The 20241-nt window shown below is 34.6% G+C and overlaps 5 protein-coding genes and 1 non-coding gene across 6 annotated transcripts; 1 reads left to right on the top strand and 5 right to left on the bottom strand.

The window, feature by feature from the left end:
* Nucleotides 1-565: 565 nt before the first annotated feature.
* Nucleotides 566-5304, top strand: LOC18039607 (beta-fructofuranosidase, insoluble isoenzyme 1). The gene is made up of 7 exons (XM_024182709.1): nt 566-771; nt 2896-2904; nt 3110-3966; nt 4077-4235; nt 4331-4575; nt 4710-4803; nt 4896-5304. The coding sequence occupies exons 1-7, from the start codon at nt 588-590 to the stop codon at nt 5079-5081; spliced, it is 1734 nt and encodes a 577-aa protein (XP_024038477.1). The 5' UTR covers nt 566-587; the 3' UTR covers nt 5082-5304.
* A 1627-nt stretch (nt 5305-6931) lies between these two features.
* Nucleotides 6932-8741, bottom strand: LOC18039792 (ubiquitin-60S ribosomal protein L40). Its single transcript, XM_006430095.2, has 5 exons — nt 8592-8741; nt 8400-8486; nt 8187-8289; nt 7251-7317; nt 6932-7157 (listed from the first exon to the last, which is right to left on the bottom strand). Exons 1-5 carry the CDS (start codon nt 8692-8694, stop codon nt 7131-7133), a joined length of 387 nt encoding a protein of 128 aa, XP_006430158.1. The 5' UTR covers nt 8695-8741; the 3' UTR covers nt 6932-7130.
* A 731-nt stretch (nt 8742-9472) lies between these two features.
* LOC18039593 (40S ribosomal protein S14-3) lies at nt 9473-11791 on the bottom strand. Its single transcript, XM_006430093.2, has 6 exons — nt 11593-11791; nt 10968-11087; nt 10825-10870; nt 10616-10701; nt 10291-10420; nt 9473-9947 (listed from the first exon to the last, which is right to left on the bottom strand). Exons 1-6 carry the CDS (start codon nt 11593-11595, stop codon nt 9880-9882), a joined length of 453 nt encoding a protein of 150 aa, XP_006430156.1. The 5' UTR covers nt 11596-11791; the 3' UTR covers nt 9473-9879.
* A 755-nt stretch (nt 11792-12546) lies between these two features.
* Nucleotides 12547-15100, bottom strand: LOC18039592 (protein ABHD11). Its single transcript, XM_006430092.2, has 5 exons — nt 14787-15100; nt 14468-14706; nt 13553-13665; nt 13143-13283; nt 12547-13031 (listed from the first exon to the last, which is right to left on the bottom strand). Exons 1-5 carry the CDS (start codon nt 15019-15021, stop codon nt 12782-12784), a joined length of 978 nt encoding a protein of 325 aa, XP_006430155.1. The 5' UTR covers nt 15022-15100; the 3' UTR covers nt 12547-12781.
* Nucleotides 15101-15137: 37 nt separating this feature from the next.
* On the bottom strand, nt 15138-15217 carry TRNAL-UAG. Its single transcript has one exon. It is a non-coding gene; the product is annotated as a tRNA-Leu (tRNA).
* A 216-nt stretch (nt 15218-15433) lies between these two features.
* LOC18039750 (protein ORANGE-LIKE, chloroplastic) lies at nt 15434-19029 on the bottom strand. Its single transcript, XM_006430090.2, has 8 exons — nt 18746-19029; nt 18458-18575; nt 18228-18347; nt 17992-18078; nt 17164-17240; nt 16920-17047; nt 15913-16049; nt 15434-15705 (listed from the first exon to the last, which is right to left on the bottom strand). The coding sequence occupies exons 1-8, from the start codon at nt 19021-19023 to the stop codon at nt 15628-15630; spliced, it is 1023 nt and encodes a 340-aa protein (XP_006430153.1). The 5' UTR covers nt 19024-19029; the 3' UTR covers nt 15434-15627.
* Between the last annotated feature and the right edge of the window lie 1212 nt (nt 19030-20241).

Below are 20241 nucleotides of genomic sequence, written 5' to 3'. Positions count from 1 at the left end.
TGTAAAATTAAAATTGTTTAGCACAACAAAATAATTTTGTTGTGTAAAATTGTTTAGCGCAACAATCATTCACAACGAATCTGTTTTGTTGCAAAAGGAAGTTTGAGGCGAGAAATGCTTTGATATGTTGTTAAACATAGAGGGCGACAGTGCTAGGCCGACGACCGGGCCGACAAGCTTGTTTTTGTAGCAATAACCTATGGCAACAAAATTGGCACTTTAGGCAACAAAATCTTTTTGTTGCAAAAAGCCATTTCTGTTGTGATGACCCACCTAAATAAAATCAATGGCCATTTAAAAAGTTAATTAACTTCCTAATATAACCGCAAGAAAACAATCAAGATTAGTAATTTAAATGCTAATTACCCCTTTTTGGATGAAATAATGTCCAAAATTTTCTTATTGCCATTATTTTTTGGTAAGCCTTGCAACTAATTATGAAGTGGCCGAAAAAGTTTAAATCACTTTAGGCGTCTACCACATTCTTTCTTTTTTTTTTTTTTTTTTTTTTTAAAAAAGAAATTAGGGTCACTATAAATAAGCCGTCTCCCTTTAAAATCTTATCACTTTCTTATTTTTCGGTTTCAATGGAAGTGCCAAAGTTTCTCTCGATTTTTATGCTAATTGCTTATCTTTGGGTGATAAGCAACAACAATGGCGTTGAAGCTTCTCACAAAATATATCCAAAGTTTCAGTCTCTTGCTGCCGTAAAGGTGAAGCAACTCCATAGAACCGCCTTTCACTTTCAACCTCCTAAGCACTGGATCAACGGTATGTGATTAGTTATTCTTTATCATTGTTTTTTTCAACCGAAAAAAACTAAGAAAAAGCAAAACCTATTATTTCTTAAAAAAATATTTCTTGTCATGGATTTGATATGTTTAAGGTTCTGAATTCCGATAAAAGCTATCGTTTTCTTTAAAAATTCTTTTGTCATTGGCCTGATATTAGCCCCACTATATATTTAATTATAAATTATCATTATTATGTATCTATTGTTCATGATGTGATAAATGTTGGAATTTTCGTGTCATTTATTGAAAAAATATTTCTCTTAATATTTTCCATAATAATAATGCTTGCTGCAACCGTGGCCATAACTCGAAGAATGAGAAAATCTGTTACACCGAACGATCTTTGAACGAGTGCAAAGATATTATTGTTAGGTAGAATTGGCTGTCAAAAGAGAATGGAATCTAAAACCTTACTTGTGAACCTTCATCATTTCGCCATTCTGTGCATGTAATCGTTTACCTGCTGCATGTTCTTTCTTGTCAGGACTCTATGGAGTTTAGGTTTATAGAGTTATCATTCTTATGATATCTGAAGGAGAAAAAAATTCGTAAAAATCACCATTTAGGGCAAAGTTACAGCAAAATCAAGAACAAAAAAACAATATTCTTAGTTTGCGTATTATTCTGTAAGTGTGAACGTTCACACGTTTTAGAAAGAGTTATGTTCAAATCTTATGTCGTAAACATTCGATCTTTCAATCGTTTTTGAAGGGAAAAAAATAATAATAATAACTTTGTACAGATTTTTAACTCTCGTAAACGAAAAAAAAATGATGGGTTTGTGGAGTTTTTATATATCAATTATGAACTAAGTGTTATAGCCAACAACGAAAATCTTTACTGTTGAAAGAGACATCGCATTATTGACTTCAGATTCAATATTGTAAATCCTTTTGAGATAAAAGTACTTTTACAGTTGAATATAACTCAACCTAAGCACTATTGATTTCAGATTCAATATTTTAATATCCTTTTGAGATAAAAAAAAGTACTTTTATAGTTGAATATAACTCAACCTAACCCCTCTCCACAAGAAAATGATCTAAACTTGATGTCTTTATTCTACATTTTTATCTTTTTAGGCACTTATTGGTCCCAAAAAGTTTTTGGTGTGCACTGCTCGATTTGACATTTGTGTTTTGTAATCTTGTTTCGAAGTTCCAAACACTTAAAAGATAGTGATGGGTGGATACTTCATTCTCACAACCATTTGCTCTGATCAAAATGGGAATCCTTTTTGGACCACTTTGCATAATCTTTAGATGCTTGAGCTTGAGTGCTCCTTGGTAACCTAAGCTACCCCATCACACATGTCAATTGCTTATTGGAGGAACAACTTTTTCTTTTCCCTCGAAATAGAGAATTTGACTTGTATCTAGCTTGCAAAAAGAATGTTGCGTTATTGTCTATTTAGATTCATAAATATTTTATTTTTTTGGTTTGTATATGTAACCATGATTCGTGTAACGACCCCAAAGATGCGATTACTTTGTCAGTTTCGGGCTATTAGTTTCTTTCTTTTAAGCTTGATATTCATAAATACTGAATGTTTGTAACTATTGCGCCTCACAGTAGTTTAAAGCATTTGATAGTTGAATGGCTACTTTTGCTTGATAAAGAGAAGAAATCTATTAAATTTTCTGAGCAAAGATTAAAGATTACATTTTCGGTAGTTAAAATGTTCTAGCTATCAAACAAATCCTGGGTTTTAGATGGTATAATTGGTAGAGTTTTTTTTTTTGCAGGATTCAAGAGATCTTAGCTCAAGCCCTACTCACACATGGGTGAGGAGGGGGTTAGTTAGGTTTCAATTCATGAAATGATAATTTTAAACCTAGGTTATTTAAGAATTAAATCTTTATGACCTGATTATCCAGAATCTTTATACATGAATCAAAGTGGCTAATTGCAATGTAAAGTAAATTCCTCACCTACCTCAACGAAAAATTTTGTAGAGTAATTTTTAAATTACGTACCTCACTGTTTTTGTTTCTTTATGTTATGGAAAAATTGTTGTCAAATCTACAGTGCTAACTTCTCAGTTTCTTTCTTTTGTTCTTGTTCCTATGGTGCTTAAATTCGCACGACAAACAATCGACAGATCCAAATGGTGAGTCCCTCCAACAAAACTAGTAATTATTTTTTAAGAACATTTTTTGCTTTTGTTTTTTGTTTTTTTCAAAATATGATGTCCTATGTTACAAAAGTTATAAAGTCAATTATAATGCAGCAAGACCATTTTTTGCTCTTATTATTATTATTATTTTAATCAAAAGTTGTTCTCATTTACCTGTGTTAATTCATTTTTGAAATAGGACCCATGTACTACAAAGGGGTTTACCATTTATTCTATCAATACAATCCCAAGGGTGCAGTATGGGGTAACATTGTATGGGCTCATTCCGTGTCCAAAGATTTGATCAATTGGGAAGCTCTCGAGCCTGCACTTTACCCATCAAAACCATTTGATATAAATGGCTGTTGGTCCGGATCCGCCACCGTTCTCCCGGGCAACAAGCCCATAATCCTGTACACCGGGATTGACTACAAAGAAAGACAAGTCCAAAACTACGCGGTACCCGCGAACCCATCCGATCCCTATCTCCGCAAATGGATCAAGCCCGATAACAACCCGGTGGTTTTCCCGGGGCCAGATGTCAACGCCAGCGCCTTCCGTGATCCGACAACGGCTTGGTGGAGCAATGACGGACACTGGAGGATGTTAGTTGGCAGTAGAAGGAAGCATAGAGGGATAGCATATTTGTACAGGAGTAGGGACTTTATGAAATGGACCAAGGCCAAACAGCCGATCCATTCATTGGCTAACACGGGCATGTGGGAGTGCCCGGATTTCTACCCGGTTTCGATATCGGGTAAAAACGGGTTGGATACTTCATTTGCCGGGGGAAATGAGAAATATGTATTCAAGGTTAGTTTAGACTTAACACGATATGACTACTACACCATCGGTACATATAATAGGGACAAGGACAGGTATGTGCCCGATAAAGATTCAGTTGATGGTTGGAGGGGGCTGAGATATGATTATGGAAATTTTTATGCGTCAAAGACTTTCTTTGATTCTCGGAAAAATAGGAGAATTTTATGGGGTTGGGCGAATGAATCTGATTCTACATTCGATGACATGGCTAAAGGCTGGGCTGGAGTTCAGGTATCGTTATTACACTTTGTTGACGTTTAGTTAAATTTATTTCAAGAAGTATGGCTATACAGGAATAGATTTGATTTAATTTTGAATTTAAAAAAAAAAATTAATTTTAGACAATTCCGAGGGAAGTGTGGCTTGATGGTGGCACGAAACAATTGCTACAATGGCCAATTGAAGAGTTAGAGACCCTAAGGGGCAAAAATGTTCATATAAGCAACCAAGAGCTCAAAAAAGGACACCATGTTGAGGTTAAAGGAGTCACAGCTGCCCAGGTTTGATTTTCTAATTGGATTATTCTTTTTCATTAAAGCATTAGTTCCAATTGAAACTTCAGTGTTGATGATTTGCTGCATGCTCTTTGTTGCAGGCTGATGTTGAGGTGACTTTTAAGCTCCCTAGCTTGGACAAAGCTGATAAATTTGACCCCAGCTGGAAAAATCTAGACGCCGAGCACCTTTGCGGAAAGATTGGTTCAAAAGTTCAGGGCGGGGTTGGACCGTTCGGGCTCTTGACATTGGCTTCGAAGAACCTGGAAGAATTCACTCCTGTCTTCTTCAGGATTTTCAAGGATGGACACAAGCATCTAGTTCTAATGTGCTCTGATGCTAGCAGGTTAGTTTCGACATTTCTCGACATATAAGTTTGGTTACGTTAGAACTCCACACATGCAATGAAAAATTTGGACGCTTATTCTTTTATATGTTAGCTTTTATATAAACTTGGTTACATTTTGGCTCTTTGAACAGTTCAACTCTGAAGACTGAAGGACTGTATAAGCCATCATTTGCTGGCTTTGTTAATGTAGATTTATCTGATAAGAGGCTCTCTCTTAGGAGTTTGGTATGTGCCCTGTGATTCACTATTTTATTTTCAAGCAACAAATCTTTCTATCACAATGTTTTGATTATGATTTTTTTTTCCAACTTTTGCAGATTGATCATTCCGTTGTAGAAAGTTTTGGAGCTGGAGGCAAAACATGCATCACATCTAGGGTTTATCCAACCCTAGCGGTATTTGACGATGCCCATATGTATGCATTCAACAATGGGACTGAGACTGTTACTGTTGAGAAACTCAACGCATGGAGCATGAAAAAACCAGCGAAGATGAACTCATGAAAGGCCATGTGAAACCTAAAATATAGTTTTAATTTTTCAGTCTAGATTGAATAATCCAGGAAGAAGAAAATTTTAGTGTTTTTGATGAGCATTTAGTCAAGTGAATAATTGTGAGCTATGTAGAACAAGAGTCATGATCATGTTAACGGGTTTTGGGTTTAGGGTTCCACAGCTCGTTCAAATAATGTAGGGTGGCTTAAATTCGTTCGTTTCTGCTTTAGTTCATTTTATTCACTCAAAAAAAGAAAAAAAAAATTGTTAGTTTATATTGTGACAGCCTTATTAGTTATTTTTCTTGTAAAATTTTGATAACTCATCAAAACCCCGTGCGGTTGCAGAGTTAAAGTTATTTCGCGGAGGAAAAAAGAAAGGACGGCGCCATGTGAAAGGTCTGGCTTTTAAAAATTTTTAAGAATATTTTCATGTTTGATCCACTAGTGGGGAAACCTTAGGTGCAACTGTGGTACCGTGCCACACTTGCACCCAGCCATTGAATGTCAGTGGACTCCACCAATCCAAGTGCATCCAACGACTGGATGCAATTGTGGCACGGTATCACAGTTGCACCGTAGCATGATCCCCACTAGTGACTTGATTTGTCATAAAAGTCTCTCTCAGATTTCCGAAATTTCAAAAATACCAAGCCGTTTTTTATCTTCTATATTTCTTTTGACGTCATTCATCGCTTTTTTTTTTTTTTGGAAGCAAGTTGTTATAGATGTTTTAATTAGACAATGATAGCTTATTTGTATACAGTAAAAAAAAATGTGAAAACACATTTGAGGAAAATTGTAAATTGATTGAATGAAAATATTTCAATGAGGTTTTAAAATTTTGGTACTCCTTATTTTAACAAACATTTTTCAAATTAAAAACTATTCTACCAAGTCGTAGGGACCATTTTTTGTTCACAAGGGAGAATGCCACTTAATTGGCCATGTTCTGATTTGAAAGATAATTCTGAAAGGTTATTTGTCACGAATGAAAATATATATCTATATATATAAAGAACTCACATATTTATCACTTGCACCAAATTATTCAAGTATTCATACCCAGATTTAACTAATCCATATCCAATGGTGGGAACCTATCACTTGTAAAGAAAATAAAATGAGTTGATCTACTCCCATCCCTCCAAAATCATTTCAAAATACCTTTTTCAAGTCTACTTAACGCCAACCACTAGGGCTTGACCCAAGTGGCTAGAGCCACTCCCTCACAAGTGTGAAAGAAGTGGTTTGAACCCCTGCGCATTGCAGAAGTTTAATTTAAATATTCTCCTTAGAGTCCCAGAATTTGAGTGAAAATAATTTTTCTCCCCGGAGGGAAGTTGGGCATCGCTCGTACATTTGAGAAGGTTAAAAAATCTAAATAGTGTCATATCAAAATTGATGTAAACTATTCTCAATAATTTGTATAGTTGTAAATATCATGAGCTAACAATTCTATAACAAAAAAAAAAAATCTACCTAACGTCAAAACCACTAACTTTTGAAAAATAAAAATAATCAGTATGACAAAAAAAATGTGACACAAAAACAATATTAATGTTTTAAGTTTTGTAAAAGATAATGTATAAATGAAATTAAAAAAAAAAACTGAAGGCAGGAGAAGAAAGAAACAAATGTGATTCAATTGATTCTGAAATTAAAAAAAAAAAGAAGATAAAAATAAACTTATCATTCTATTCTCTTGAGTTGCAAACCCAAATTTTAAATTTGTTAATTATGAGGATTTAATGTGAACGCCGTTGTAAGTATTTCAAGATGCTATCTTTGAGTTTTGTAATACATGCAGATTATGTATCCCAATTTGATATAAATCCGTCCCAAAAATTACACCGACAATGAAACAAAATTAGCTAAAAAATATATCCCAATTTCATACGGTAAAAGTTTAACAGAATTGCACTTGAACTGAATCAACTACAATCCAACTTAGATGATCGCTTAATTCAAATCCCAAATCCTATTAAAAAACAAACAAAATACATCTCATAATTGGAATGTCTCTCTGAAGGCACATATCATGACTAAGGCAAGTGGTCTACTTGATCTTCTTCTTAGGCCTCAACTGCAAGAAACGAAAATAAAAATGTTCAGAGAGTTTTCATAGGAAAATAAGGAAAACCTTTATAAAAAAATATTAAAAATGATCAAAAAGCACCTGATTGCTGTGGCCACATTTCTTCTTCCGGCAATTTACAGCCCTGGGATGCAGACGAGCATAACATCTAACAACCCAAAACCATATTAGTTTAACATCAAATACAGTAATTTAATTGCTAACCAGAGCATATGTGCAACATAAAAAATAATATTGAAAGACAATCTCGCCCACCCAAAATAGCAAAGTCAAAGGAAAAAGAAAATGGCAATGGTTTACTGCATATAACTTTCACAAAACCACAAAACCACAGTATAGCAGTGATGTTTTGCTACAGCTAGACGAGCCACTTATAAGTCGAACAGAACAATGGTTTCAGGAGTGATACCAACCAAGCACATTTATACGCAAAATGAAATTCAATATTCATGAATTATTTAAGTAAACAATCAATAATACATCATATACCACCCAAGAAAATCAACTGATGGTAAGTAAACCCAGTTGACAAAGTTGAAATGGAAATTAATCTCTGGAACTGTGATGCTCTCAATTGCACTTCAATTGCAAAAGAGAGTTCAACGTAATAGTCCCAACATACAAGCCGCAACTCAACTTAAGTGAAGCAGTAATGGGCTAAACAGTCTAAAAGCATTGTTCTTATCATAAATTTAGACTATATTAACCAACAATACAACTGCAATACCAAAAAAAAATAGACAGGGTTTCTCTAAAAATTGAATGTACCATCCATGAAAATCAACTGCAACAAGATCTAAAAACAGTTGACAAAGTTGAAGAATGGGAATTGATTTAGGGTCCTCGTATGACTTCTTCTGCACCGTAATTTGCAGTAGAAGTAAAGTCAGGTCCCGTAGCTAAAACAACATTATCACTAAAACAAACCCACCAAGCAAAGAAACAACAGAAACATAAAAACTAATTGCATTGATGAAAATAAATGAAAAGAAAAGAAAAAGTGAGACATGAGCATACTTGCGGCAAATCATCTTATCCTGATTGTATTTGCGAGCCAAAGCCATCAATGAAGGCTCAATGATACCTCCCCTAAGCCTCAGCACCAAATGAAGAGTGGATTCTAAACCAAAAAAAAAATAAAATTATAATCCGAATTCAGATATTTAATAATTAAAAAATTAACAAAATCAAATCTTTAAACTCAAAATGCACTAGTAGAAAGTTAATGACCTTTCTGAATATTGTAATCAGCCAAGGTACGGCCATCTTCGAGCTGCTTTCCGGCGAAGATGAGACGCTGCTGATCCGGGGGAATTCCTGTGAAATAATTCACAAAATTTGTATCATGCATTAAGTTAAACTGTGTCGTTTTGAAGGAAAAGATAAAAGGGTAAAAATGAAAGGTGTAGCGGAAACATTCACCTTCCTTGTCTTGAATCTTAGCTTTGACATTGTCGATGGTGTCGCTGCTCTCGACTTCGAGAGTTATGGTCTTTCCGGTTAGGGTTTTCACGAAGATCTGCATCTTCACGCTCTGATGATTTTCCAAGGACGGCAGCTGACTGGCAAGTCATTAGGGTTTTATAGAACTTGGTTAGGGTTTTCTTTGCTAAACGATGTCGTAGTGAGTCCTTAAATTGGGCCCAACACACAGGCCCGAAGCAAGTTTCTTGGGATGAAATCAGTTTTGCCAATAGGCTAGAACACGTTCTGTTTATGCCCTTTGAGAGAAGGGAGAAAAATAAATAAATAAATTGGGTGGGGTGCAAGAGAAATCTCATCCCATCCTTTACACACAATCGGCTGGCCAACTTATACTTAAGACTAACACATTTCTTTAATGAGTTGTGTCAAATTATAAAATCTTTTACAAATTAATGTGGTATAATTTAATTGATTCAAATAATTACTTATTAATTAATAAAGGTCTGTATGGTTAAAAAAAGAGCTGTAAGAGCATTTCTGCTGGAATTGTTTGTCCCGATAAAATCCACCTTGATGATGGCCGCTCTGTTTTGAAAGACTTTAATATAATGAATGAAATTATATACTCCGTTTAAAAGGAAAAACATAGGTTTATATCAAACACACTTTTAAAATTTAATTCTCTCATCTCCCAGAACCACAACCTTTGTTACAGATCGACTAATTGATTGTGACCTGTGAGTGGTAAAATAGTAATGACACTTCACAACTAAAAGCAATTGTTACTTTCCGAGAGCGAGAACAAAAAGCTTGCTGGCCTGATTGCCCTCTGACAGTATGAGCAAATTCTTGTGTTACATACAAAACAACAATGAGCGTTCTTTAAAATCAAATTCGAACAAGCACCCGTCTTAATAGCACAGTGATCTCCCATTGCCCAATACAATCAAGAGGGAAGAAGATAGGCAATGAAAAAGATAGATTAAATATAAAAAGGGGCGAATTGATCAACATCTAATCATAACCACTACCATCATACTTCACCACTTAACACAATACTTGTGAATGTAGATAAACAATAAAATTCAGAAACTCATGGAGAAATGATTAGTCTTGCCACCGTATAAACTTAATTGATCGGAAAGGCTAACACAAAGGAATCCGAGACTACAGACATTCCAAACAACAAAATTGGGAAATAAGTCTTGCATCTAACAGAAGAGAGTGAAACTCTCTGTAACCACGGCATCATCTTGAACGTTATGGATGGGTGTGAGGAAAAGAATTACAACCTTCTACCCCTTCTACCACCCTTTCTGCGGGTACTGTCGGTGGGAATTGGAGTCACATCCTCTGTTGAACCCAAAAACAAAAAAGGTTTACGTTAAGATTAACCATATCTACGGTGATAAATTGATGCATCAATTTCAAAACCCACAGATATTAGAGACCAGTTGCAATTTAAAATCATAGAGGCATCTACTAGATAACTTTGCAATTTGCATGATAAAGATAATTATGATCAATTAAGTTTTTAACTGAGCACCAAATAAAACTAAAGTTCCACAGAAAGAAGAAATGCAGAAGCAAAGTTTACAAGAATCCAAACAAATCTATTAAAAGAAACTTCCAACACAATGGTACTACTAAAATACTAAACCAACAAAGTCCACTAAAATAAGGCGAATAAACACACCTATGCGGCCAATCTTCATTCCAGAACGAGCAAGAGCTCTAAGTGCTGACTGAGCACCTGGACCAGGAGTTTTAGTTTTGTTACCCCCAGTAGCCCGGAGCTTAATATGAAGAGCAGTAATGCCAAGCTCCTGCAGGTTACAAGCTCTAAGAGTCAATAAGTAATTTTATGTGTAAATAAGTAACACAAACAATTCTTTCTACTTTTAGGCGTGAACTTCAAAATGTTGAATTTACAACAAGACAAAAGATTGGACCAATTCACATATATTTTTAATTTTGAATGACTGCAATTGTACATCAGGCAGGGGAAAAAAATACAAGACCTTGCATCGTTGAGAAACATCTTGTGCTGCAAGCATAGCTGCATAAGGGGAGGATTCATCCCTGTCAGCTTTAACCTTCATACCACCTGTACTTGAGGAAAACGTGTCAAAGAAAAATATAGAGACAAATCTAACTATGTGCTTGCTTCTTCAAAACAAACACACAATAAAAAGGACATCAATTTTGAGACCCAAAGAAGGAACTGTACCAGTAATGCGCACAAGAGTTTCTCTTCCAGACAAGTCAGTCACATGCTGCATACCATACAAAACACATTTAAGTGACTCAAAACTGTAAAACTGAAATACAAAAAAAAAAAAAATTCAAATTTAGACCAATTATGATACTTACAATGAAAGTGTCATTAAACGACGCAAAAATGTGGGCAACGCCAAATACATGCTCACCATCTCTAACGGCAGGTCCAAGAGTAACATTTTCCTCCTTAGGCTCTCTGGTCTTTCTTCTTGACTGGAAAACCCATCGTGCAAAAGTAAAAGTGTTACAGGATACTCAAATATTACTCTTTAATAAACTAATAAATGTAACATCAACATGGCAAACATCAAAACAATTTACATGCACACATATTCCTTAATATTAATTCAAATTGGAAAACAGAAAGTCCACTACATAACATCATCAAGAACAAGTGTATTATTAAAATTAAGTAATTAAAATAAAGACACAAAATTTGCAAAAATTGAAACTGTCACTGACAGATTCTCGGAGTTCAGGTAAGCAAGACCAACGATTTGCTTGTAAAACAAAAACTAAATCATCGTCATTAGTCTCTTCATATTAACATTACAAAGGGTACTTTTCAATTGAATTTTGTCATCCATTCTTTAGAGAAAGAAACATTATACAAAAAATTTTGGACAACTACACGGTATTTATGCTAAGGAAGTTTTGCATCTGAACTCAAAACTAACTGAAAAGAAAATGACAGGAGAGGGAGATGAGAACGGCTTACCATGGCTACTGATGACACGGAGAGTTGATCACAAAAGCCTCGAAATACAGAAGCAGCAGCTGGTGAGACTGAGGGAGATGAATGGCCTTTAAGGAGACAATTTATAGTTAGGGTTTCAGTTTTAGCGTTTGGACCGCTACTGAATGACGGAATTGCCCCTGCGTTTTCTTTTTTCGGTACTAACAACAGGCTTAAGGGGACTTGGGGTTTTTTTTTTTTTAAATTTAATACTAGAATCAAATTTTCATGTTCTATTTAATTCGTAATTGGGATGGGTTAATAAAAAGTTTTACAGTTTAATATAAAATTTTTACATAAAATTTTGAGTCAGTAAATGCCATTCAAACATTCAATCCAATGGATTGTGTGCATGGATTTGGCTCAAATTTTCTGTCCATTTAAGTTTGGCTTTCAAAATCTTTATTTAAAAGAATAAGTGTTCGCTATTATGATTTACCGTACTTCTGGGTATTTGTTTAGTACGAATATTTTAGATTTTATTTTGAGTGTATTTGTACAATTAAACCTTTTGACTTTACATTTAAATTAAAATAAAATATTATCACCCAACTGTTTTTTTTCCCCAGATTATTTATTCATAAGGTAAGGATTGGGTTGAACAAATATAATTTCTAATATTCCACCTCCTCAAATAGTAGAAAATGAATGAGATTGAAAACCATTCAACCATGCTCGGAAACTATCAGGTTTAGTTAAAACTGGAGTGATTTCCACCTTCTTCCGAACATGAGGAGAGAGGTTTTAATTCCCACGTTTTCTTTCATTGAAGCAAATTTTTGCGCCATTATAGGTCAAGCAAGAAATCCAGATTCAATTCCATATTTATCATTCAAGGATCGAAAGTAATGAATCAAATTGTTACTTATCTTTGAACCGAGAACTTTCACAACAGCCTAGCTTTACTGAAATGCAGCATGAACTGCTTGAGAGAGCTAACGAAACCACCGATATTATTAAATTAACCAAGTCTGGATTTCGAACAAACAATTTAAGTTACGTAAAGATGACTCATCACTCTCACCTCTGATTGATTTACACTTATTTTAATTTTTAAACAAAATCAGTGCCTTGTTCCAACACAGGCTGGGCGAGAATGGAGAAATAATAATGAAGATATTTAATTAATTTTGAAACAAATGACAGCTCTACGAAACAAATTGCAATATAGTTAAACAGATGCAATCCTGGGAGCCACAATCTCAAGAAGTCCTTTTGGATTGTCCACATGAACCCAATGGCCTGCATTGGGAAGAACATGTACGGAAACTTTACCCTCGGATCCATCTCCTTGTCTATTGGCAAGGCCTTCAAGCCGCTGAATCACATCTGGATCCCATCGGTCACTCTTTTCTGCACGTACAATAGCTATCTCCATTCCTTGCGGTGGGTGCTCCAAAAGAGGCCAATATGACATTTCCCTGCATCCAATGTATTGCTCCAGGTCATAAAATGAAATAACAAGATTGAAATTACATTTTCTTCTAGTGTGTGTGAGTCAAACTGCAGACAATGAAAAATAAGAGATTTACCGGTAAGAATTGAACATCTGAACAGCACCATCAAGATTAAAAGCCCATGTCTCACGTTCTCCAGATTTCTTGAGGTTGGTGCCAATCCATTCTGACAATGATTTGGAGAATCCAAGCTCCATCATGTGATTCACAAGCCACCTGAAGCGAACATAATGACATTAATAAGAATAAGAACAAATAGCACAAGGCATAGCAGATACTTTTATTATGCCAAGATTTCCCGATAAACATATATAGAGATTTTTCAGCATCATAAAAGGTTACTTAAAAAAAAAAAGTGATGGCAGACCACAATTCCATCTAAAATCTGCATTTGGACCATTTTAGCAGTGAATAATTGGATCAATAACACAACAGGTCAAACCATGCAGAGAATAATGCATCATTATAAAGAAAAGGGGTGTTACTTTCGTGATGGGATTGATGAAGGTAAACTCTGCAAGGTTTGCAGAACTTTCTCGACTTCACCCTCACTATTTTCTGTTTTCACTTTTCCAGGGACAGAATCCAACACCCACAGCTGCTCTGCATCAGAAAACAAAATATAAGTGCCCAGAAATTTTATCATCTACTTGCAGACTATTATTTTCAGATCACCCAATAACAAAATTTGCCATATTCCATATGTTACTTTGTATGCACGGTCATCTTGACATCAGAAATCACAAAAGAATAACAAAGCCCATCAGGCAACTTTCAACTTATTCTTAAGCCAAGATCACATCATCTAAATCCATGTCTTCATTTCTAGTTTCCAAGAAATTTGAAAACTTTAATATAGGTTATTTGAGATTCATAACAAAAAAGTTTTAATTTTACAAGACGGTATTGCCACAGTTAAAGAAATATGATTAAAACTTAAAAGTTTCCAGTTAAAATGAAACAAAGCAACCTCTTTTCTTAATATGATATGTCAGATAAGTAAAATTAAAATTCACATAATATATCTATCCCATCTAAGTGCACATGCAAGATGCAGGGTGTACAACACTGTCAACAACTTGTGTTGACAACTGATGGTGTTTTTAAAGGCACACTAAGGTACCAAACCAGTAACATTACTGAGGCCCCCGACTGCAAGTATGCTAACAGTAAAAATAAAACATAAAATACATATAAAGGTTCATGCGTGCTCAAACATCAAATTTTCACCTCTGATAAATTCTAATACTTATTGATTCCAATGAATAACACATATCAGAATCCTTAATTAACTGTCATAAACATGTAGTTAGTTCTTCATCAGCAATTCGACTTTAGTTCTTCATCAGCAATTGACTTTACCAATCACAAGCATCAACAAAACGTTACCAAAGTCAAACCTGTTTAGGCAATGCCACGGATTGGCCATAATCGGCACGAGCACAACTTTGAGCAAAGTGTAACGCAACTTTCCCACCCATTGAATGACCTATAACAACATCAGGCCAATCCCAGCCTTTGGCTTTGACCAAATTAGCCAAATCATTAGCAGCATTCGCGATGTCATGCGGCGGGTCAAGGCCCTCAATCTCAGCTGACCTCCCGTGATTCCTCAAATCCACTAGCACCATCCTCCACTCTATATCCACAAAGAAACAAACAAAATAGCTAAAAATTGACGTAAATAAATAAAACTTAAATCCAAGTAATTGTTGTTACCGGATGAAGCAGAAGGTTGGGAGAGTGTTGAGGCGAGGTTGCGGGAGAAGGATCGCCAGTTGCGGCCGGATCCGAGGAGGCCATGGAGAACGAAAGCTGTTGATGTGTACGGTCTGTCCGAGGAAGATCGGACTTCTTCATAGGCTAGGGTTTGGAGTGATCGTGTTGTTGGTGAGTTGAGGAACCGAGTCAGCAGGTTCAAGCTGTTGTGTCTATTCTTCAAGATTCTCGCCATTGGTGAAGTCCCGCTGTCCGCTTTCTCGTCAGTACAGACGGTGAGGTGAAGAATACGATATAAACAAACGACGTCGTTTTAAAAATAAAATTATACAAAATGGTCAAAGGGAAATTTGACAGCTGTGGGATTTGAACCCACGCCCTTTCGGACCAGAGCCTAAATCTGGCGCCTTAGACCACTCGGCCAAACTGTCATGTTTTCATTGATTAACGATTCATAATATTTTTAACGTTTGAGATAAATTTAAAATTCACAACAGTTTGTCCCTGTTAATTGCCTAGTCTTCTTATGAAAGAAAAATTGTATTAATCATTTTGTATTCCATTTTATCTAATTGACAAGCACAACCAAATTCTCATTTAAGCGCTCATCAATTAGCAGCTTCTTCTTACCACTACCAAGTACCACTAGTTTCTATTCTCCTTCCACGGGGTGTATAGAAGCCTTTTTGTTCTAGATCATACAAGTTTTATTTCTCTTTCTTTATGGAGTGAAAATATTGTGTGTATGTATTTCTTCTATAACAAAATTTGTTTTCGGACAAATTGCGTTCCTCAGTAATAGTGACTGCAAAGAAAATTACATTGCAAAAGTGAGAGCTCTTTAGTCAAATGGATCTATCCGTGGGTCATGTTCGCTTGCCATCATCATTCCGGTGCAGAGGCAGCTCGGGCACATCACCTGAATAAGCATGGAAAATGATTAGCCACCATAACTCAATAAAAATGAAGTCAATTTAATGTTGTTTTAGTGCAGCTGATTGATTGAGGCATGAGAAGGAGCTTTAAAATGCATTCAATCAAACAACTTTTACAACATCTTAATGCCCAAAATAGCAAAGGCATATGTCTGCTTGAGTAGCAATCTTTTTCTTATCAAATTTTGTACCTTTCCTGCACCTGAGCAGTTTGGACACCGTTGAGTAGTGGGCACTCTCAGAGGACCATTGGATGCATTGGATGTTGAGATAGGATCAACACTCAAGCAAACACCACTAGAAGAACATCGAGCACAGGCCAAGTATCCTGTCCAAGGGATTATACAAAAAATAAACTAATGGAAATTATAAACAAAATGTCAAAGAAAATTAAGAAAAGAACGAGGCAAAGAAAATGAGCTTCTGTGTTTCCAATTTACTTTTTTGGTTGTGGGTAGTGGATATTGACAAGATATTTTTCATTAAGGATTTGAATGTAATGACATCAATGCAAATGCAAATAAAACCATCCTAGCAAAATAATTATGAGCCATCTTTAGGCAGTTGGATACAACAACAAACCAAAAGGATATGAAAATGACTAGTGGAACCCATTCAACATAACTGATTAGATTATATTTAGTAATCTATCTTTCATGACTAAAAACTCTTTTAAAGTTCAAAAGCAGTATGACCATGAAGCATACTGAAGTGAAGTCATAAGATAAGATAAGGAAAAAAGCTCATTATGCATATGAAGTGAAGTCATAAGATAAGATGACCAAGAAAAAAGAAGAGTTCATCCATATATAAAAGATCTCAAAAGCTACATCCTTGGAATGAAAGCTCAACCCTATCAAACATTTGAATTTTCCAAAGACTATCAGTAATGAGTTCCAATCTTTGAAAATAGTTTCCGCATTTTAAAAAATCAACTACACTTTCCTGCATCATTATAGTAACAAATGCTCCACCGTCTCATCATTTTTTTTGGACATACAGCATATAAAGTAGATACAACTCTACGTTAGTTAAATAAAATTTCTATATGTTTCGTTTGAAGGCCACAATTTTCAGTTATTTCACAATAAATGCTGGCAGTGCACAGTAAAACTAAAGCCAAATTTATTTCTCAAATGAAAGAAAGCAAAGTTTGAATAGCATGCACAGACATATACAAGTGTACATTGATACATACCGCTTCCATGACAATATTTGCACCTTTTTTTCTCTTGTTGCTCAACATTGTTAGCTTCAATTAACATCAAAGCTGATATGACACCCACTGCCCCACCTGAAAAGGATGCCACAATGGGATCGACCTGACTGAATATGGAATCAAACTGATTAGAAATGGAACAGAAAGCATGAGCAAATTTAAAGTTTGGTTGCACCAAAACTTTTTCTTTTTCTGTTTAGGAGAAATGCAGGTTCACCAATACCTTAATTGCATGGGTAAGTGCATGTTGCGAATGAAATCTTCATAAGAGGTGCCCCCTAAACCTAATTTCAGCTCCAGCTGCCATTGCGAACAGAATATAGAAGGTGAACAATGGTCACGGATTTAAAAATAAAAAAGAGTAAATAGTCAACTAAAAACAACCTAATAGAAAGCTGCAAGTACACATAACTCACAACAGTGCGATTGAAGACATCATTTATCAACTTTTTGGGTTGGATATAAGCAAAACATTCCCCCTAAACTTAATATATCTTTTGCAACATTCTGAACTGTCTACATACATCTCACCTACACGCCATCAGCTATCAACCAATACTTAACTTGCGTTTTCAGGCCTACCCTTAAACAGAATCATGAGCGCAATCTTTGCAATTTGTCTAAATTAGCTTCTAATTTATGTCTGTACTTCTTAGTCTTTTACCTCAACTAATTAATAATCTCAAATAATCTAGAACTGTTATGGTAGCATTCACTTTCTTTCCCATCTTTTTTAATAGATCATTTCTTACAAGCTACCATTCCATGAATTTGGCTTTTAGTCAATATGACTATGTGCAGGCAGCATCCTGAAAATAAGAATGAAGCAGCTTTGAGGCCAATCCATGGTATAAAAATAGGCACCCTTTAATACACAACCAATGTCTTCTGTTCTTTTGTTGCAATTGGTCGACCAAAAGTTTAAGCAATAAAATAATGCCTCACAAAATGTAAATGACTCCTAATAAGATGATAAACAGCCTTTAAAGCAAACAAATCATATGAAGATGAACTGGAATAAGAGCAAAGCAGTCACTCTCTGTAAACTTACAGTTGGTGCAATAAGACCCCCAAATAGGATTATTCCAGATATGAATGATAAGCTCGTCAGATAAAGCTGCTTCAAGGTCTTTGGAGTCTACTTAAAATAAAAGTGAACAAGATCAGACACAACAATCTCTTAACATCATCAGAACAATGGAAATGAAAAATATATATATTGCTTTACTAGGCTTTTTAGGATCAAATTCAAAAAAAAAAAAAAAAAAATTCTGTTTCAAGCCTCACCACATAAGGCAGAAAAGGAATTGATGATGGGATTTCAGGCATCTCACTTGCCTCTTCCTCGCCGCTTTCATCAATAACTTTCAAACCCTTTATTCTTTGCTGCACCCTCAATCTCCTTAACTAGAACATACGAGGGGGGGGGAAAATCTAACATGAATTAAATCAATATCAAGAATAACACAAAACAATGCTTTATCCTTTAATTTAAAATACTTAAAAAGAGAATAAACCTCTTCCATGAGGAAAAATATCCTATTGCGCCGATGCTTAATGTTATCTTCAATTTCCTTGAGCTGCATCTGAACAAAATCTTGAAGAGTCTCCGGTCCTTCTATGATAGAGAAGTTGCTGATACAAAGGAACAATACAAACATTTCACATAAAATTGTCCGGTTGTTCAATTGATAAAATCTTTCAAGCGGAACAAGAGGTCAGGAATTCGAACACCGCTGATATGGTAAAATAAATGCAACACGTAATTATTAAAGAAAAAATGAAAAGAGAGAGAGAGAATTTACTTGGGGATGTTGTCACTGGAGGGGCCTTTGGTGGCGGGACAGAAGATGGAAGTTGGCGGGGAGTGTTTGGATGAAGAGAGGCGATTGTGGGTGCCATTTGAGGGGAATATAATCAAGGGTTTAGAGGAACCGAACTTGGAAAGTGAAGAGGTTGGTGATGGGAAATTAGAGCAGAAGCTGAAAGTCGCCATTGTTGTGGGCTCTGCAGACTGCAGCTCATCACCCAAGTGATTGTTGAATGACGTGGGAGCGAAAGAGATTGATGGGTCTAAGAGCATCTCCAAAACAATTCAAAAAAGTTTTATTACTTATTCGAAGTGCGACGTATTATTTAATATTCAAAAAAATAGTTTAATTAATTTTTTTTAAATAAAAAAATAATTATCTCCCTTTAATTTTATAAAATTATTTTTTATTAAAAAAATACTTGAATTATATTTTTAAAAAAAATTATTTAATTAAAATAATATTAATTCATTTATATTTAACAAATTTTATAAAAAATAATATATTTTTTCATTATTATTTTTATCACATTAATAAATAAATAAATATTTAAAGAATAAAATTAATCTAACCTTTTAAAAATGCTCTTTAGGTTTTGTTTGTTGGTTAGCTGGCAGCCGGTGCAATTGGGGTGTTTGGGCCGATAGATTTGAAAGGAGGACCCAAGGCTTGCATCAATAATGATATGTTTAATAAGCTTGGATATTTAGTTCGGATACATATCGTGTCATTAATTATTTAATGTCATATATATCATATTAATTAATTTTATTATTGATTATTAAATCAATTATTTTATTATTGATGTTAATTAATTTTATTGAATGGATAACATATAATATCACATCATTAAGTATCCCAATTAAATATCTAAAGTGAGTAAATATAGTTCATTTAGAATTATCCTTCATGAAAAGATATTATTTAAAATACTTTAAATTATTGTAAATCTCAATTTATTTTATATAAATTTTGGATTACCCATCGTGAATGAACTATCTTTAAATTATCTTCTTTAATTTTAAAAATTTCGTGGTACTCTTATTTTTATTCAAAAGATAAGTAAAAAATAAGGGTTGATTGATGCTTTTTTTTCAGTCTTTTTAATAAAAATAGGGAGTAAATTGAGGTTCTTAAAAGTAAGGAACGATTTGAAGACAGTCAATTTACAATCAAAATAATTCTAAATTAATCCAAAAAAAATCATTAACATGTCCTCTTTTTTATTTATTTAAATAAAAATAGAGGTAGGTTGAATTTACAAAAGTTTAAAGAATATTTTAAAAATTAACATTTCACGATGAGAGTAATTTAAAATTAACCCAAATGAAAATGTAATATTGGTGCGTCTGGTACTAACATTCGTCGAGAAATGAAAATTAGGTCAATTAGGCAGCAATTGATTGTGAAACATCATTAGTCAAATTAGAGTGTTTGAAATGATAAACTATTGGCACCCCTTCAGCATCCAAGTTATAAATATATATTAA

Source organism: Citrus clementina, unplaced genomic scaffold (genome assembly GCF_000493195.1).
Source record: "Citrus clementina cultivar Clemenules unplaced genomic scaffold, Citrus_clementina_v1.0 scaffold_6, whole genome shotgun sequence".
Classification (NCBI taxonomy): Eukaryota; Viridiplantae; Streptophyta; class Magnoliopsida; order Sapindales; family Rutaceae; genus Citrus; species Citrus x clementina.
Note: the sequence above shows the minus strand (reverse complement) of the source record. Positions and strands in the feature narration are given on the sequence as shown.

Coding starts and splice junctions, on each gene's coding strand:
- LOC18039750 (XM_006430090.2), bottom strand. CDS start 19,023: ATGCTCTTAGACCCATCAATCTCTTTCGCTCCCACGTCATTCAACAAT. Junction 18,079..18,227: donor TTCCTTTTCTGCCTTATGTG/GTGAGGCTTGAA, acceptor TATTTTAAGTAG/ACTCCAAAGACCTTGAAGCA. Junction 17,241..17,991: donor GGGGTCTTATTGCACCAACT/GTAAGTTTACAG, acceptor TCGCAATGGCAG/CTGGAGCTGAAATTAGGTTT.
- LOC18039593 (XM_006430093.2), bottom strand. Junction 10,871..10,967: donor CGTTTAATGACACTTTCATT/GTAAGTATCATA, acceptor TATGGTATGCAG/CATGTGACTGACTTGTCTGG. Junction 10,702..10,824: donor AACTCTTGTGCGCATTACTG/GTACAGTTCCTT, acceptor CCTCAAGTACAG/GTGGTATGAAGGTTAAAGCT.
- LOC18039592 (XM_006430092.2), bottom strand. CDS start 15,021: ATGGCGAGAATCTTGAAGAATAGACACAACAGCTTGAACCTGCTGACT. Junction 13,284..13,552: donor TCATCAATCCCATCACGAAA/GTAACACCCCTT, acceptor TGTTCGCTTCAG/GTGGCTTGTGAATCACATGA. Junction 13,032..13,142: donor CAGATGTTCAATTCTTACCG/GTAAATCTCTTA, acceptor CATTGGATGCAG/GGAAATGTCATATTGGCCTC.
- LOC18039792 (XM_006430095.2), bottom strand. CDS start 8,694: ATGCAGATCTTCGTGAAAACCCTAACCGGAAAGACCATAACTCTCGAA. Junction 8,290..8,399: donor TGATTACAATATTCAGAAAG/GTCATTAACTTT, acceptor TTTTTGGTTTAG/AATCCACTCTTCATTTGGTG. Junction 7,158..7,250: donor AATGTGGCCACAGCAATCAG/GTGCTTTTTGAT, acceptor CGTTTCTTGCAG/TTGAGGCCTAAGAAGAAGAT.
- LOC18039607 (XM_024182709.1), top strand. CDS start 588: ATGGAAGTGCCAAAGTTTCTCTCGATTTTTATGCTAATTGCTTATCTT. Junction 3,967..4,076: donor AAGGCTGGGCTGGAGTTCAG/GTATCGTTATTA, acceptor AATTAATTTTAG/ACAATTCCGAGGGAAGTGTG. Junction 4,576..4,709: donor ATGTGCTCTGATGCTAGCAG/GTTAGTTTCGAC, acceptor CTCTTTGAACAG/TTCAACTCTGAAGACTGAAG.